The sequence below is a fragment of the Hylobates moloch genome, unplaced genomic scaffold (assembly GCF_009828535.3).
Source record: "Hylobates moloch isolate HMO894 unplaced genomic scaffold, HMol_V3 SCAFFOLD_5, whole genome shotgun sequence".
In the NCBI taxonomy this organism is placed as follows: domain Eukaryota; kingdom Metazoa; phylum Chordata; class Mammalia; order Primates; family Hylobatidae; genus Hylobates; species Hylobates moloch.
Genome location: NW_026652280.1, coordinates 139,293,035 through 139,311,038, shown reverse-complemented (window position 1 = coordinate 139,311,038; position 18,004 = coordinate 139,293,035). Strand labels below are relative to the sequence as shown.

Here is an 18,004-nt window from a genome sequence, read left to right as displayed (position 1 = left end):
GAAAATGTTGATTTCACCTATGAAATTTTGTTTTATTTCAGATTTGGTGTGAAGAAAAAACCAATATACATTAATGTCATAAGGGATCCTATTGAGAGGCTAGTTTCTTATTATTACTTTCTGAGATTTGGAGATGATTATAGACCAGGGTTACGGAGACGAAAACAAGGAGACAAAAAGGTAATATTTTAGTTTTAAGATTTTTTATAAAGATAATTGTTTATGAAATGCAGTGAGCAATGTGCTTTTAAAATTTGTTGTTAATTATAAATTTATTACTTGCTTATTGTGGAAATTTTGAAGAGAACCCAAAATATAAAGAAGCAAAATGAAGACAGTTATATAGCTGATATATTGTAATATACATTTTTTGTGATTTTTAAAAATATTTATTTTCCAGGGAGGAATCATGTTTTCTTTATGGTTCTGTTAACAATTTTCTGTGCGATTATTGTAATTATTCACTAATATGATATATTTTTGTGTATTTTTTGGTTCTCTAAGTATTGATGGCAGTTTATATTTGTGATCATCAGTTTAAGGACACTATTTTGCTGAATCAACTGTTTTTTTCTGGCAAGAAGAGAATAATGGCTCAACAAAGTTCTTAACAGGCTCAGATTTGGGTTGTCTTCCATTTCATTGCATTTTCTAGAGTATCACCAGAGTTACATTTCTAAGAAATCAAACTGGTTTGTCACTTCTCTGGTGGAAAACCTTTACTGGGACCTCATGCTCATGGATTAAGACATAGGAGGCACAACTGGACACGATCTCAGACCTAGCTCTCCTTTCTTAGTTTCCTTTAGGTGCCCAGTGCTTCAGCCACATGAAATGTCACCATCCTCTGAACTTATTGCTTAAGTTATTAATGCTTCATACTTTTTTGCACATGTATTATTCCCTATATTGAGAATGCCTTTCCTTTACTCTGGAAAACTCTATCTAGCTCAAACATGACAACTTCCATAAAGTCTTTTCTGATGCCTCCAGGCAGTGAGTCATATCTCTTTCAGGGCTCCCAGAGCACTTCATTCAAATCTCTCTTTTAAGCATTTATTTTGTGATATTTGGATTACCAGTTTACCTACTGTCTTCTCCAAAATGTGGTGAATTTCCTGAAGCATATATTTAATTCATCTTTGTTTCCTCAGAATTTAGCATCATACCTAGGTTACTTGTAAGTGATTAACAAATGGTTGAATGTGTGAATTCGGCACATTTTAAACCTAAACTATTACACAGTAGTGATGCCAGATACTTGGTATGTTAATGATAATTAACATCCAACAATATTTTTTTCTAAGTTAGTTATACCCTCTGTGTCACATGATGGGGGCAGTGGTTTTTTGTTTTGTTTTCCTTTTTAATGATTTCTAGAAATTGCTGTTTCTTTAGTCTCAAAGCTTTAGGCAGAAGGTACTGATCCAAACACAGATAACTAACCAAATCTGTTTTCTTAAATAATGCTATCTCTTAGCATTATTTAATCTTCTAGAAATATTTATTATGGAGATTCTGCAAAGTTTTATAAAATTTATTAATATAACTCTTATGACTTACTACTTTAGAATTTATTGATATTTATTTCTAAATTCACTTGTGCGTTTTCTTTTTATTTTTTATTTTAGCCCTACTTACACTAACTCTTGACTCAGTAAATGTTAGTATCTGTCTCACTCCTTTGACCAAAGTAATATTAGCATTAGTGTTGGAAAGGAAAAGATTGCAGTCATATAGGCCCCTATATCCATCATTTATCATTGTCAGCCCTGGATAGCATGGTGTTGTGGTTCCTAGCCTGTGTAGTTTGGGGGATTGGGTAATAATAACTAATAATAATTGTTAACAGTAATAATAGCTCACATTTACTGTACACCATACCAAGCAGTGTTTTAAGTTATTTTATAAGTATTTTTTCCTACTTACAGAATTGCACAACAATTCTATGGGGTGGTTGCTGTTATTGTCCTTATTTTACAGAAAAGGAAACTGTGGGGCACAGAGAGGCTAAGTATTTTGCACGGTGTCATTCAGCTAGTAAACAGTAGAGCTGGAATTTAAAACCAAGCACTCTAATTCCAGAGCCCATAGTCTTAACCTCTCTTATATCGTTTGAAAAGAAGAAATGCAACATGTCACTCGACATTTTTCTGTGAAACGTGATCCAAAGTTGCATATTCAATATTCACAAAAAAAATCCAGGCAGACATTTTAACATCATCTCCCTTTCATGTTTGAAAGTTTTAGGTGGATAGGCCATCCTGGAGCTTTATCTGTTCTTCACCCTGACTATAATAAGGCCTGGGGTTTTGTTTTGTTTTTAATTTTTTAATGTCATTATAAAATACACATTAATATGCCTGTTTATTTAGATGTAGTGTTGATAACATCAGCAAAATACTACTGCACTGTCTTATGAGGACAGGACTATCTGTAAATAATTGATTTATAAAAATAAGAAATTACTTTGTTTTATGATAGACAGAATGTACCTTTTCAGTCTTGAAACATATTGGTGATTAGACATTTTTAGTAATTTGGCTTGTTTCTCATGATACACATGTTGGTAACCTAATGCTGATACCCTAATGAGTTAAGTGGTGTTTATTGCAAATAACTCCTTAATATCTTTAACTAGCAGGAGTTTTCATTAAACTCATCTGTAAAGTTGATAAGACTGCATACATACAACATTTCTAAAGCTGGATGGGTTTTAGAAAGATACTGGGGGTTAAAGGGTGGCCATGATTATGTTGGAAATACCTTGCAATGGCGCTTATTCTCAAAAAAGTGTAGATAGCTTTATTTCTATAAAATTCTAGATTATTTACACCTCAAGTGATATTTTGAGGTGTATTAAACAGTATTCAGTTCAGCACTTATGGCAACTATTATGTTTTAAACTGACGTACCCTAGTAATCTGAACTGCTCTGTGGTTACACTTAAAACACATTTTAGATATATGTGCACCTGCACCTAGGATAGCTTTCACTTGAACTTGTAAAGAATGGAAGGCTTTTGATTTGGGAGATTTCAAATTTGCACATTTTAGAACTAGAGTTTTACTTAATTTAACCTTTGCCCAGTACCTGGGAAAATAGGGATATTAAGTAATCCAAAGATGAGCATTGAATAACTATGTCAATCAAATCAGTGGTTCTCAAACTTTTTGATATAAGAACTCCTTTTATACTCCTAAAAATTATTAAGGATTTCCCAAAGAGCTTTTGTTTATAGCTTTTGTTTTGTTTTGGGTTATATCTATAGATGTTTACCAATATCAGTAAATTTGCCATTTACTGAAAAAATTTTAAAATATTAAAACAATAGTAAAGCCACCATGTTAGCATAAATTATATTTTAATGCACATAACTATTTCTCCTCCAACAAAAAAATGAAAAGAGTGGCATCGGTTTACATTTTTGCAAATCTTTTTATCATCTGGCTTACTATAGACAGCCGATTTTTTTTTTTTCATTTTCTGTTTTTTTGTTTTGTTTTATTTTGAACCCTGAGAAGCTAGACAGCTGATTTTCATATTTGCTCCTGAATTCAGTTTGTTCAAAATGTTCTTTTGGTTGAATTGAGGAAATCCAGCTTCACAAAGATATATAATTGGAAAAGGGAGGATTTTAATAGCCTTTTCAAAAAATTGTGGCTATTCTTTAATAAACACTAAAACTTGACAAGTGGTAGTTTCAAAAGTTAGTTGCAATGTAGAATCTGAAACCATAGCAGTGAACTTTTTATACTTTGCTACATTAAAATCTATTGATATGTTTTATACTTTGAATGAATCTTTTAACCAAGCATAATTTTGAAACATCATACATTGGTCATTTGAAACATACTGGTTCACTGAGTTATGTGGACCTTTCAGATGTTAACATATTTTGTTATACAGCATTAAAAACTCATATTCATTAATATCACCACTAATCTCATCAGAAAAGTCTTTAAGTATTGGGAGACTGTGAAGCTTATTTATGGTGGCAGATACAAGTTTTCCAAAATTTTGTTTTTTGCTTGAAAGCTTAATTTTTATCATTGGCCTATCACAGGATTTCTCAACCTCAACATTATTGTTGTTTTGGGCCAGATAATTCTTTGTTGTGGGGGGCTTCTTATACATTGTAGGATGTTTACCAGCATCTCTTCTACCTGGTAGCATCCCCCATACCTCAGCTGTGAGAATGAAAATTGTCTTCAAATATTGCCAAATATCACCTGAAGGTCAGAATAGCTTCCAGCTGAGAACCCAGGGGGTATCAACACTGTCAGTTGTTCTTTCAAGTGACGGGTATAATTTATTCATTTTGAGAAAATATCACCAAATACTCAGATTTGAATAGCTATAGTTTGGGATATGGTAGATACATAGATATGTAAGGTTTTATTTCTTATTTCTTATGAGCTACAAAATCTGGCACAAATGATAATAAAACCACTTTTTAGAAAATGGCCTAGGCTGGCAAATCTAAGACCATCTAGAAAAATTCAGAAATAATATCAAATGCCTCATGAAAATATTTTATTTCCTCTGTCTTCACCTCCACTAGAGCTATGCCTTTAATACCCATGTAAATCCCCAAGGTGCAGTCTTTTCAGTGGTCATTTACAAATATTAATTGTGCAAGTGGTTTATATAGCACTATTCTGTATGTTCTGGAGGACACAGATGCTACTGCTTGATCCACAAATGCTACTTCAGGAAGTTTTCACTGTAGTTGGGAAGACAGAACATAACACATAACACATTTAAAAAGCATATGAAACAAGTTATGTAGATAAAGCTATAGACAGACAGATCAACCTATTCTGAGATTCTAAACCAGATCCTAAGAGCTGCCTGTTACAAGGCAGTATGTTATTTTTTTTGTTTTGTTTTGTTTTTGTTTTTTTTTTGAGACGGAGTCTTGCTCTGTCGCCGGGCTGGAGTGCAGTGGCTCGATCTCAGCTCACTGCAGCTTCCACCTCCTGGGTTCAAGCAATTCTCCTGCCTCAGCCTCCCGAGTAGCTGGGACTACAGGTGCGCGTTACCACACCCAGCTAATTTTTGTATTTTTAGTAGAGACAGGGTTTCACCATGTTAACTAGGATGGTCTCGATCTCTTGACCTCGTGATCCACCCACCTTGGCCTCCCAAAGTGCTGGGATTACAGGCGTGAGTCCCCGTGCCCAACCGTGATTAATTTACATGACTCCAAAAAAATAAGAGTGTCTCATCCCACCTAGTCACCCATTTATTTAATAATTTACCACATTACCTATTTGATAGGTGAGACTTGGATTTATGGCTTACCCAGGCTGCTTTGTCTTTGTTCTAGACCTTTGATGAATGTGTAGCAGAAGGTGGCTCAGACTGTGCTCCAGAGAAGCTCTGGCTTCAAATCCCGTTCTTCTGTGGCCATAGCTCCGAATGCTGGTAGGGAGATAAAGTTGGCTCTAATTGATTATCATCCTTATTATCTCTGTAATCTGTGTTTCATTTCACAAGGGCTAGATATAGGGAAATCGGTGAAAGACTAGACTAAAAATAACATGTAATTGAGCAATACCTAGTTTTGCAGTTACTTTTAAATGCATTTAAAAGATTCCTCATGTAGAGTAATATCCTAATATCCTTGCATTGTTTTCTCAGATGCTGGTTTTTAATATTTCTTATTTTTGGTGTTATGTTTTGCTGTATTCCAGTAGAGCTCTTAGAGACCAGGGGTGGGGGTCATAAATCTTATTTTGTCCGAAGCTTACTGTTTTAGCTATTCATATTAAATTAAGAAAAGGCTTAGTGGGTTAAAATTCACCTGGTTTTACTGTTAAACTGATTTTGACTTTAAGAGAAGCCAAGGTTATGGCTGTGGTTTAGTTTGCTAGTAAATATCAAGTGGAAAATAAAGATACTTTAATAAAAAATGTATTTCCTCAGAATGTGTTGAGTTTTCAGTTTTTAAAAATAATTTTACATATTTATTTGTTCTATTCAATCATTTTAATAGGAGAAGTAGGAGAAAAAAGGAACATATTCAAAGTTTCTTCCATAAACCATAATGAGAAATACAAGGAATTTCTTCATTATTTGAGATATATTATTAGATTGCTGTGGAGTTTAAGGTCCTACTCATTAGAATACATCAAAGCCTCATAATAGTATAAGAATTGGAAGCCTATAAAGAATGCCTTCTCAATTTTTAACCATCTCTTTAGAACAGGGATTGGCAAACTACAGGTTGTATCCTGCAGACCCAATTTGGCCTTTCACCTGTTTTATTTTTTATTTTTTTGAGACAGAATCTCGCTCTATCACCCAAGCCGGAGTGCAGGCGCACAATCTTGGCTCACTGCAACCTCCGCCTCCTGGGTTCACAGTTCTCCTGCCTCAGCCTCCCGAATAGCTGGGACTACAGGTGCCTGCACTACACCTGGCTAATTTTTGTATTTTTGGTAGAGATGGGGTTTCACCATGTTGGCCAGGCTGGTCTCGAACTCCTGACCTCAAGGGATCCACCTGCCTCGGCCTCCCAAAGTGCTGGGATTACAGGCATGAGCCACCGTGCCCAGCTGCGTCACCTGTTTTATAAATACAGTTTTATTGAAACACAGCCACATACATTTTTTACTTATTGCTTGTGGCTTTTTTCACACTGCAACAGCAGAGTTGAGTAATTGTAACCTAAACCATGTGTATTAGCTGTTCTTGCATTACTGTAAAGGACTACCTGAGACTGGGTAATTTATAAAGACAAGAGGTTTAACTGGCTCACTGTTCTGCAGGATGTATAAGCATGGCACCAACAAGGGCCTCAGGAAGCTTACAATCATGGCAGAAGGTGACACAGGAACAGGCATATCACATGGTGGGAGCAAGAAAGTGGGCAGTAGGGGTGGGGGTATGGTTCCCAGACTTTCAAACAACCAGATCTTTCGTGAACTGAGCAAGAGCTCAGTTATTACCAAGGGGATGGCACTAAACCATTCATGACAGATCTGCTCCCATGAGCCAATCACCTCCTACCAGGCCCTACCTCCAGCATTGGGAATCACATTTCAACATGAGATTTGGAGGGAACAAACATCCAAACCATATTATTCTGCCCCGGGCTCACCAAATCTCATGTCTTTCTCATATTTCAAAATATATTCATCCCTTCACAGTAGTCCCAAAGTCTTACTCCAGCATTAACTCAAAAGTCCCAAGTCCAGAATCTCATCTGGAGAGGAGTTCCTTCTCCCTATGGGCCTGTGAGATAAAAAACAAGTTATTTATTCCCGATACAATGGTGGTATAGGCATTGGATAAACATTTCCATTCCAAAAGGGAGAAATTGGCCAAAAGAAAGGCGCAGTAGGCCCCACACAAGTCTGAAACCCAGCAGGGCAGTCATTAAATCTTAAAGCTCTAGCATAATCCTTGACTTCATCTCCTGCATCCTGGTGCAAGGGGTGGGCTCCCAAGGCCTTGAGCAGCCCTGCCCCCATGGCTTTGCAGGGTACAGCCCACATGGCTGCTCTCATGGGTTGGAATTGAGTGTACCTGCAGTTTTCCCAGGCAGAGTGTGCAAGCTGATGCTGAGCCAACCATTCTGGGGTCTGGAGCGCATAATCACCTTCCCACAGCTCCACTAGGCAGTTCCCTGTTTGGGTCTTTGTGTGGGGTGAGGGCTCCAATGCAACCCACTTCTGAAATCTAGGTGGAACCTGCAATCTAGGTGCAATCTAGGTGGAATGCAAGCTCTTTCGTGCTTGCATTCTGAGCATCTGCAGACTTAACACCACCTGGAAACCACCAATGCTTACAGTTTATGCTCCCCCAGAGTGGTGGCCCAAGCTATACCTGGACTCCTTTGAGCCAAGGCTGGAACTGGAGTGGCCGGGATGTGGGGAGCAATGTCCCGAGGCTTCTCAGGGCAGCAGGACCCTGGACCTGTCCCCTTAAATCATTCTTCCCCACAAGGCTTCTGGGCCTGTGATGGGAGGGGCAGCCTGGAAGATCTCTGAAATGCCTTTGAGGCCTTTTTCCCATTGTTTTGGATATTAGCACTTAGCTCCCTTTTAGTCATGCTAACCTCCTTAATAAGTGATTGCTCCACAGTGTTATTAAATTCCTTCCCTATTCCCTGGAAAATAGGCTTTCCAGTGGGAGTGGTTGCTCAGGCCTGTAATTCCAGCACTTTGGAAGACAAAAGTGGGAGGATCGCTTGAGCCCAGAAATTTGAGACTAGCCTGGGCAACCTCGTCTCTACAAAACATAAAGTTAGCCAGGTGTGGTGGCATATGCCCATAGTCCCAGCTACTTGGGAGGCTAAGGTAGGAAGAACACTTGAGTCCAGGAGGTTAAGGCTGCAGTCAGCCAAGATCCAGCCGGGGAACTGAGCAAGACCCTGTCTTTAAAACAAAAAACAACAAAAAAAGGGGGCTTTCCTTCTCTACCACATGGCCAGGCTGTGAATTTTCCAAATGTTTATGCTCTGCCTCCCTTTAAAATGTAAGTTCCAACTGTAAGTCATTCCTTTGCTCTTGCATTTGATTGTAGCCTCTTAGACACAGCCAGGCCACATCTTAAATGCTTTGCTGCTTAGAAATTTATTCTGCCAGATGTCCTAAATCATCACTTTTTTTTTTTTTTTTTTTTTTTTTAAGATAGTCTTACACTGTCAGCCAGGCTGGAGTGTAGTGGCACGATCCTCGGTTCACTGCAACCTCCGCCTCCTGGGCTCAAGCAATTCTCCTGCCTCAGCCTCTGGAGTAGCTGGGATTACAGGCGTGTGCCACCATGCCCAGCTAATTTTTGTATTTTTAATAGAGATGGGGTTTCACCATGTTGGCCAGGCTGGTCTCGAACTCCAGACCTCAGGTAATCCGCCTGTCTCGGCCTCCCAAAGTGCTGGGATTACAGGTGTGAGCCACTGCACCCGAGCAGTCATCACTCTTTAAGTTCAAACTTCCATAGATCTCTAGAACTTGGACACCGCACAGCCAAGTTCTTTGCTAAGGCATAACACAGGTGACCTTTACTCCAGTTCTCAGTAACTTCTTCGTTTCCCTCTGAGACCTCATCAGCCTGGACTTCTGTCCATATTTCTGTCAGCGTTTTTGTCACGATCATTAAACCAGTCTCGACTTAAGAAATTTCAAAGTTTCCCTCTTCTTCCTGTCTTCTTCTGAGCCCTTCATATTCTTCCAACCTCTGCCCATTACCCAGTTCCAAAGCCACTTTCCCATTTTCAGGTATCTTTATAGCAATACTTCACTCCTTAGTACCAATTTTCTCTATTAGGCCATTCTTACATTACTGTGAAGGAATACCTGAGATGGTAATTTATAATGAAAAAAGGTTTACTTGGCTCATCGTTCTGCAGGCTGTGCAGGCATGGCACCAACATCTGTTTGGCTTCTGATGCAGGCTTCAGGAAGCTTACAATCATGGCAGAAAGTGAAGTGGGAGCAGGCACATCATATGGCAGGAGTGGGAGAAAGAGAGTGAAGGGGGAAGTCCCAGTCTTTTTTTTTTTTTTTTTTTTCTGAGACGAAGTTTTGCTCTTGTCGCCCAGGCTGGAGTGCAATGGTGTGATCTCGGCTCACCGCAACCTCCGCCTCCGGGGTTCAAGCAATTCTCCTGCCTCAGCCTCCTGAGTAGCTGGGATTATAGGCATGCGCCACCATGCCCGGCTAATTTTGTATTTTTAGTAGAGATGGGGTTTCTCCATGTTGGTCGGGCTGGTCTCGAACTCCCAACCTGAGGTGACCCGCCCACCTTGGCCTCCCAAAGTGCTGGGATTACAGGTGTGAGCCACCGCACCGGGCCCCCAGTCTTTTAAATAACTAGATCTCTAATGAACTAACTGAGCCAAGAACTCAGTTATCACCAAGGGGATGGTGCTAAACCATTCACAAGGGACCTGCTCCCATGATCCAGTTACCTCCCACCAAGCCCAGCCTCCAACACTGGGAATCACATTTCAGAATGAGAGTTAGAGGGAACAAATATCCAAACCATATCACTATGTAGTCTGCAAAACCTAAAATATTTATCCTCTGGCCTTTTATATAAAAAGTTTGCCAATCCCTGCCTTAGAACAATAAAGACTATTGCTCTATTGGGCATTTTTGAGGAGATGTTAATTGTATTTCTTTAGTATGTTTCATAGATTCACAGAATTGGGAGAGTTCTTAGAAACCAATTAATCACTGTTCCCCTTCCCCTCTTTTTTTTTTTTTTTTAATAGTTTGAGAAAACAAAATTGAGAAAGGTGAAGCCACCAGCTCAAGATCATACTGCTACTTAAATGCAGAGCTAGAATTTGGATTAAGGAATATTCGTGCTAAAAAGAACCCAAAAGTATAGTTTATTTTGGATCAAATCTCTGTTAATAGCATTAGCTGACAATGTAAATGAAAATAAAAATAAAAGATTCTTAGCAGAGCCATTATCTATTTTCTGTTCCTCAGAAATTTCAGAAAACACTTAGCTCACAGAAACTAGAAACTCACACAATAAGCAGTAAACACAAATATGTTTACACTTTACTAGAGAGCTCTTAACAGAATTTAGAGTAGGCTAAAAAAGTTAAAACACACACTAAATCATACGGGAGGGGTATATGTTTCTTATATCCATATACCTTTTTAAAGTGCCCTTAAACTAAATTGCTCATGTTAAGAGTCCTCTGGTAAACTCTGAATTAGCACTCATAGTTGAGCAGAAAATGGAGATGGAAGCAAAGGAAATTAGAAACAGGTGTGCCTCCCACAGGATGGTAATAAAAAGCCATTGAGACTTTGGATATACATGTGTTTATCTATTTTCTCTGTAATATATGGTGTCAAAGGCACCAGAAACACTCAGCAGATTTCACAACCAGGTTTTAATTCCTTTTCTTTGGTTTCAGGAATGTGGGAAGCAGGTGGGCTATGGATCAAGCCAAGTATAACCTAATTAATGAATATTTTCTGGTGGGAGTTACTGAAGAACTTGAAGATTTTATCATGTTATTGGAGGCAGCATTGCCCCGGTTTTTCAGGGGTGCTACTGAACTCTATCGCACAGGTATATAAAGGAAGGGTTTCTTTTTAAAGCTTTCTTTGGTTTGTTTTTTTGGTTTGCAACTTGTAAATATGTGACTTGAAGTTTCTTCAGTGAAGCACAACAGATAGCTCCAGAAAGGCAGGTATCTTGTCTTTTCTGCTCACTATTTTCAATTGAATAACTGTGAGTTAGGTGAAAATTAGAAGGCACTGTAGAAATAGTGGAATGATACAAAGTACAGAACCAGCCATAGAAATGTATAGTATTCAATAATGCCAGATATCAAACATTAGGCCTGTGTATTAGTCCTGCCTACTACCATCTTGAAGTAGAGGTGTGATAGTGGAACTGAAGTATGCCTAAGCCATGTTTTAGCAGCCTCAGCCGTATTATGTATCTGAAAGTGATAAGCTAATTGTGTTTTTGTTTTGTTTCATTTTTTGCTGTTGCTTGATAAGGTGCAGTCATAGGAACTCTTTTCCTTGAGGATGCATATGCCCTAGCTTCTAACACATAATTTTAGAGAATACAGATTCTGAGAAAATAGAATACAGTTTGGCAATAGATATTTTATCAAAAATAAACTAGTCTCAGAGCACCAAGCACTTGAGAATATAGTGTGTGAGGTGACAGCCTACACTTTACTGTGTGCCAATCCTTACATTTACTATTTGACATTTCATTAAGTCTTTACTAGCTTAAGGATTTACATTCTAAAGGACTGAATCATGGCTCTAGTATGATCAAGGCTCCATTTTTACCTGAATTATATAAGACAATTATGTTACCTGTTCTTTAATGTGTCATATTAACCACCTCTTCAAATAAAGAGGCATTGATCTTTTGTGTGTTCTCCAAGAATTATTTACCTTTCCTTTTTCTTCCCCCTTTGTAAGTAGGAAAGAAATCTCATCTTAGGAAAACCACAGAGAAGAAACTCCCCACTAAACAAACCATTGCAAAACTACAGCAATCTGATATTTGGAAAATGGAGAATGAGTTCTATGAATTTGCACTAGAGCAGTTCCAATTCATCAGAGCCCATGCTGTTCGAGAAAAAGATGGAGACCTCTACATCCTCGCACAAAACTTTTTCTATGAAAAGATTTACCCTAAGTCAAACTGAGTATAAGGTGTGACTATTGGATTCTTGAACTAAAATTTGACCCTGTCTTCACCTTTGTTCTCAGCTCCACAGTCTGGATTGCTGACAGTAGGTGTATATGACAATTTGTATCAAGCCAAATTAGGAAACAGACAGTAACATCAAGGAAGTTGATACTGGCTGGCATGTCAGTGTTCTAAGTTTCAGGCATTTTTATTTTTCCTGGCTAAACGTTGCCTGGGAGAAAATATACATCACCTAAAATGAACTTATGGCAGGTCTAATCAAAAGGCTAAATACAATTTCAGAAAGGGTTCTGATACTCTTGTTTTTGATAAAGCATTTTTTCAACTAACCGTGAATGAAGATGAGTCCATTTGCCTCTTCTGCCTTCACTGAGGGTTTGGGTTATACACCTCTACTGAATTGTGTTAATAACTGTTTGGCAGTGTGTACTTTGTTTTTGTGAGTCATGTCTCATGAAATTTATTGGAATGTTTAATCATATTTGCTAAGAAATGTTTCTGCTGTAGTTGGATTTGCCCATATTTATGTAGGTGGTTTTAGTTTTTTAAATGGTGATTAGTGTTAAAAATCAATTTAAATCATGACTAATATGGTAAAAAGATAAAGCATCAAAGCAGTATTTCTCATTCCTGCCTCCTCAATATCTAATATTGGGAAGATACTTCAAAGAATATTGAGATTGTCTGAAGTTTTAGTTAAGATTTTCACACATTAATATCAAAAAGGTAAGTTTAGTGTTTGTTTCTCCATGGGTTATTTGTAAAGCTGTAAACTGAGATATCGGTGACTCCGTATTATGACTCCATTAGTGAGCTGTGGTATGGGTAGGATTTTCCTACTTCTTCTGTACTTTTACCTGTAGACTATTTTTACTAAGGTGCTTTATAATGTGTTTTAAAGCATTGCATTTACAAAAAAAGGAAAATGCTGTAAATATTGCATATTTTATGTATTTGGACCAAAAGGTTACAAGTAATTAGACAAAAGTGGTTTTGCACCAATTTTATGTCAAGTAAAACCATCAGACCTACTGTTCTTGTATTTCTCATTTAACTTTACTGTTAAGACATCACTGAAATGAACTTCAATAAGCTTTCAATTTTGATACACAGTTCATTATTCATAACTTGAGGCAGTAGTTACAGTGGAATGAGTACTGGACAAGGAGTCAAAAAACTTGGTTTCAGGTCCTAGCTCTACCACTTACCAGCTGTGTGATCTTGGGCAAGTCACTTAACCTCTCTTTGCCTCAATTTCCTCATCTTGAAATGAGGATAATAATACCTGCTGTACCTACCTCACAGGGCTGTTGTGAGGATTAAATGAAATGGCATGTGAAAGCACTTTGAAAATTGTAAAGCGCTATATAAATGTAAGGTATTGTAGAAACATCTTTAACATATAGTTTCATACCATTCATTTTTTAACAAAGAAAGGGAAAAGTCTGCTTGTAAGCTGGTTGAAAAAGTTAATCTTGATATAAATTTGTGTTTGATAAATATCCTCTCAGTGTTTTATCTTCCATGTTTCAACAACTATTGAAATATGAAACACCTGTGAACTCTTAAAGCTTCATGAGCAGCTGCTTGAGTTCAGGAAGTTCCCTGTTAGAAATAGGCTTTGTTAGCTGACTAGGGTCAGGGAAACTTTGCTCTTCAAATTTGAAAGCTGTTTCTGTTTTTATTTTACATTACTATTCAGAAATGGTAACTATTTTATACCTATGGTTTAAGTAAATATTTCGGAATAAGGCTTCACCAGACTGTAAGCATTTTAGGTAGATTGCCTTAAAGGTTATGGGAGGGCATGAGGGAACACTTCTTACGAGAAAACATTTATAAACAAACTAAAGAAAAACTAAAAGAATGACAGAACAATCATCTTAGCACCCTTTCCTCACAATAATATAAAAATATTAAAAGAACATAGGCAGGCTTTTTTTTTAATTTGGCTTTTTTTCTTTCCTTTTTTTCAAATTGACTTTTATAGGTATTTCCTGAAAGTGTATACAAATTATTTCCTTGCCTGAAAGTAAAGCACCACTTCAAGGTGGGGTTTGACATTACCTGCTAATGAACAAACCCCAGTATGCAAGTTATTCTTGCACCACATGCTCAAATCTTCTTGAGGTGCATTAACTCTTTTAGGTAACTAGAGCAGTACTTGGTGAACTAGATCAGGAGGTCAGTAAACTATCTGTGGAAGGGCCAGAGAGTAAATATTTTAGGCTTTGCAGCCCATACGGTCTCTGTCACAGCTAGCCAACCCTGCCATTGTACCACAAAAGCAGCAATAGACATTATGTAAACAAATGAGCACAGTTATGTTCCAATAAAACTTTATTTACAAAAACAGATGACATCCCAGATGCAGACCATGGGCTACCAACCATTGCACTGGCTAAATCATTATTTATGGAGAAATCATCTTTGTGTCTGTACTCTAGATGCCTAAAAGAGTTTATATACTTCTAAAAGCTCCTAACTTATATCCAAAGAATTGCTTTCTGATTTGTGTAGTCTCTCCCACAGATTGATAAACTTTTATGACTTATATTGTTTTCCAGGTGGGCATGTTTTCTTTCCCAGTTTAACAGTTCAGAATAGGGGTATTTGTTTTATCATATTTTAGGGTGGGTTAGGAGTATCCTTTCTGGAGACTGAGAAAGGGGTGTATTAAGTTCCATCAGGTCCAGTACAGTACTAGGAGTCATAATACTTTATAATCAATTAAATAAATAGAACCACTGAGACAATAATGTATTTTTTTAAAGTGGCAAATGTGGTTTTCTTTTTTCAGCCTTTGCGCTTTTTCAGTATTTTGACCATAGGGAGATAATTTTTTTATAATACAGAAGTAAATTAACCACTTGGAATTTTAAAGATAATGTTATGTGTGTATGTGAAATATATATACATATATATATATGTTTATTTCCTAAAAGAAGAAAAGATACCTTTCTGTTCAACTTGTATCAACTCCTGTTTTCTAATTGCTGTGAAATGGCAACTGTTGATAAATTATTGTGATTGTTTTAAAATCTAATGGGAAGTAAAATATATTTTGATTTTACCCAGCTTTAATCTGTAAAGTAGCACTTAAATATATCTGATAGCAACACTTAAGATATTGCATGGGGATTACTTTCCTATCATCCATATGCATTTGTGCAACTTCAAACATACTGGGTGCTTCTGAATTCCTGATGATTGGATTTAAGCTATTGAAAATTGGATAATTTAAACTTACTGATTTTTATAGTTTTCTGATCTTAAAATTTGGTTAATGCCTATAATTTGTTGCTTTTTCTCAATATGTGTCCTATTGGAAATTCCTCAAATTGTTGGTGCCATCAGTGATTTACAAACAATATTTTGATATTGCAGATGACTTGCTTACTGTATTTGCATTGTTAGAAAGAAAACAGTTTGTAGACAATGATTCTTTTTTAATAAAATCAAATAATTCTAAAAACGCTAGAGAATTTAACTAAAAGCTGGTTCCCAAATGCATAGCTGGCTTTTTAATTTAAATTCAAATCTACATAGAGAACAGCTGTGTAAATCATCTAACTGGATTTTCCTGTTGGTCATTCCCAAACACACCTATGGTCCTAGAATAGAATCCTTATGAGAAGCACCCTGTAACCTTTTATGTGGTTTGCCTTTAAGAGGCCCAGGTGCTTCTCCTTTATGATTTGAGTTGGCCTCTTCATAAATTAGTGCTGTTTACTTTCAGAGGAAGCAGAGAAGTTGCTGTTATGTTTTTGCATCCGTTTACCCTATGCAAAGTTGCTGTATGATGCCAACTAAACTGCTCTTTAGGCAGCCTTCTGAGGAGAAAAGCAAACCTGTTTCAAATCCACTGCCAATTCAGCTCCTCTGGAGTGGAGCTTTCTGATTTCTTGGAGCAGGAATTTTAGAGATTGAAATGAATGATCATTTAGTCAGATTTATCCTGTAATTTCATGCAGCTTTGTGGCCTTTGCAGTACTATTTATAAAATGGACCCTGATGGTGATGAACTCTTTAGAACGCATTACTGTTAAGCCTGTGTTGAGACATTGATGCTGTCTATCTCATTTTTTTAGACAGTTTTTGTAGCTTTCTATTGACAGTCAGGTATGTGAGCATCTCTGAAGCAGTGTTGAATGTAATTTTGGGAAACATGGATTGTGTATTTTGACTTTTATAAATACGCAGCTCAACAGTGCCTTTTTTTTCCTCATAGTCCTGTTGGAAGATGCTCACTACTTTCTCTCTTCTCTCTCCCTGCCCTCCCACACTCCATTCAGTTGATTCATTTATGCAAATTCTGTTTCCAACTTGAAACCATTTTGTCACATCTGTTGGAGAGATAATCACTCCTTTTCCTTAACATTCTGCCAGCTTTCTGATGTTGAAGTGTTTCAGTTGACTACCTGATGCAAAAGCTATAAAATAAACAGTGGAAAGGGGAAAAATTGGTGTCCTGTTTTAATATTTTCTTTTGTAGCCTTGACACTGATGGACATTTTCCAAGCTGACTCAGTGTTCAGTGTCAACTTAACTCTCAGATAGTGTTGCCATCAAAAAAGCCTGCAACATCATTGGTTTCCAATGATTTTATGGCTTGTGACAATATTTCATCTGGACTGACATGCCTCTGCTGCTTTTGCTTTGTACTTCATCGCTGGTAATAAAATTTCAGATAGAAAACTTATAAAATGTATACTTAATTAGAAGAAAAAAGAAAAATAGAGAAAGGGCTATTAGAATAAAAAAATTTGAAAGTAACTTAATCTAACATTTATGGCACGGTTTGGACATATCCATGTTTTTTTGGGAACACACATTTCTGATTTTTTTTTTTTGCCCTTAAAGAAGAAAGTCTCAATTACATTGATTTTCAATTCTTAGCCACTGGCTCATTGCTTTGAGCAATGCTTGATTGATTCTATTTATATTATATGGTATTGGATTGATAAAATACAAGTTCAATGATGAGTTTTCTTAACAGAATTTGGTTTGTACTTGCAGTGGCTGAACAAAGAGCATGGCTTGAGAGTCAAAGGGATCTGCATTTAGCAATATGATGTCAGTAAATGGACGTAACAGGATTGTTTTAAGTTTGGGCATGATGTATGCAAAGTACTGGCCAGGGTAGACTAATAACTGATGGCATTTATATGCTGTACTGGAATATTGTTACCAAGCTGATGTGCCGTTCTCACCCTGCAGAATACTAGTTTTGTCATTTCATAAATACAAAAAAAATTAGCCGGGCGTGGTGGCGGGGACCTGTATTCGCTGTTTGTCGCCGAGGCTGGAGTGCAGTGGCGCGATTTCGGCTCACTGCAAGTTCCGCCTCCTGGGTTCACGCCATTCTCCTGCCTCAGCCTCTCCGAGCAGCTGGGACTACAGGCGCCCGCCACCACGCCCGGCTAATTTTTTTTGTATTTTTAGTAGAGACGGGGTTTCACCGTGGTCTGGATCTCCTGACCTCGTGATCCGCCCGCCTCGGCCTCCCAAAGTGCTGGGATTACAAGCGTGAGCCACCGTGCCCGGCCAAATATTTTTATAAATATTTTTGAATGACTGTACTTTTTACTGATTATCTTAATACCGCCTCACTATCTTAATACCGCCTCACTTATGTACCTGTAGCATAAATATTCCTGGTTCTGATTCTTGCTGTTCTTTCCACATACAAATCACTCATTTGTACACATTAAAGGGGGGAAATGCTGACTGTTCTAAAGAAGATAGGACTTGCTTATTCCAGAAGTGACTGAGTTCATATCTTAGTATATTTGAACAGTAAAGACTGCTAAATAGTACACACATAAAATTCAGGATCACAGGA

The 18,004-nt window shown here is 37.4% G+C and overlaps 1 protein-coding gene across 2 annotated transcripts in view; it reads left to right on the top strand.

The window, feature by feature from the left end:
- The window catches only part of HS2ST1 (heparan sulfate 2-O-sulfotransferase 1), a 193,061-nt gene extending 176,439 nt beyond the window's left edge, over positions 1–16,622 (top strand). The window contains exons 4-7 of one of the 2 annotated variants that reach the window (XM_032155451.1): positions 42–180; positions 5,333–5,430; positions 10,892–11,049; positions 11,925–16,622. In XM_032155451.1, coding sequence (XP_032011342.1) covers positions 42–180; positions 5,333–5,430; positions 10,892–11,049; positions 11,925–12,154 — 625 coding nt within the window. In that variant the 3' untranslated portion in view covers positions 12,155–16,622. The remainder of the gene's footprint in view (positions 1–41; positions 181–5,332; positions 5,431–10,891; positions 11,050–11,924) is intronic. The other variant, XM_032155452.2, reaches the window with a different exon arrangement.
- The last annotated feature ends 1,382 nt before the right edge of the window (positions 16,623–18,004 follow it).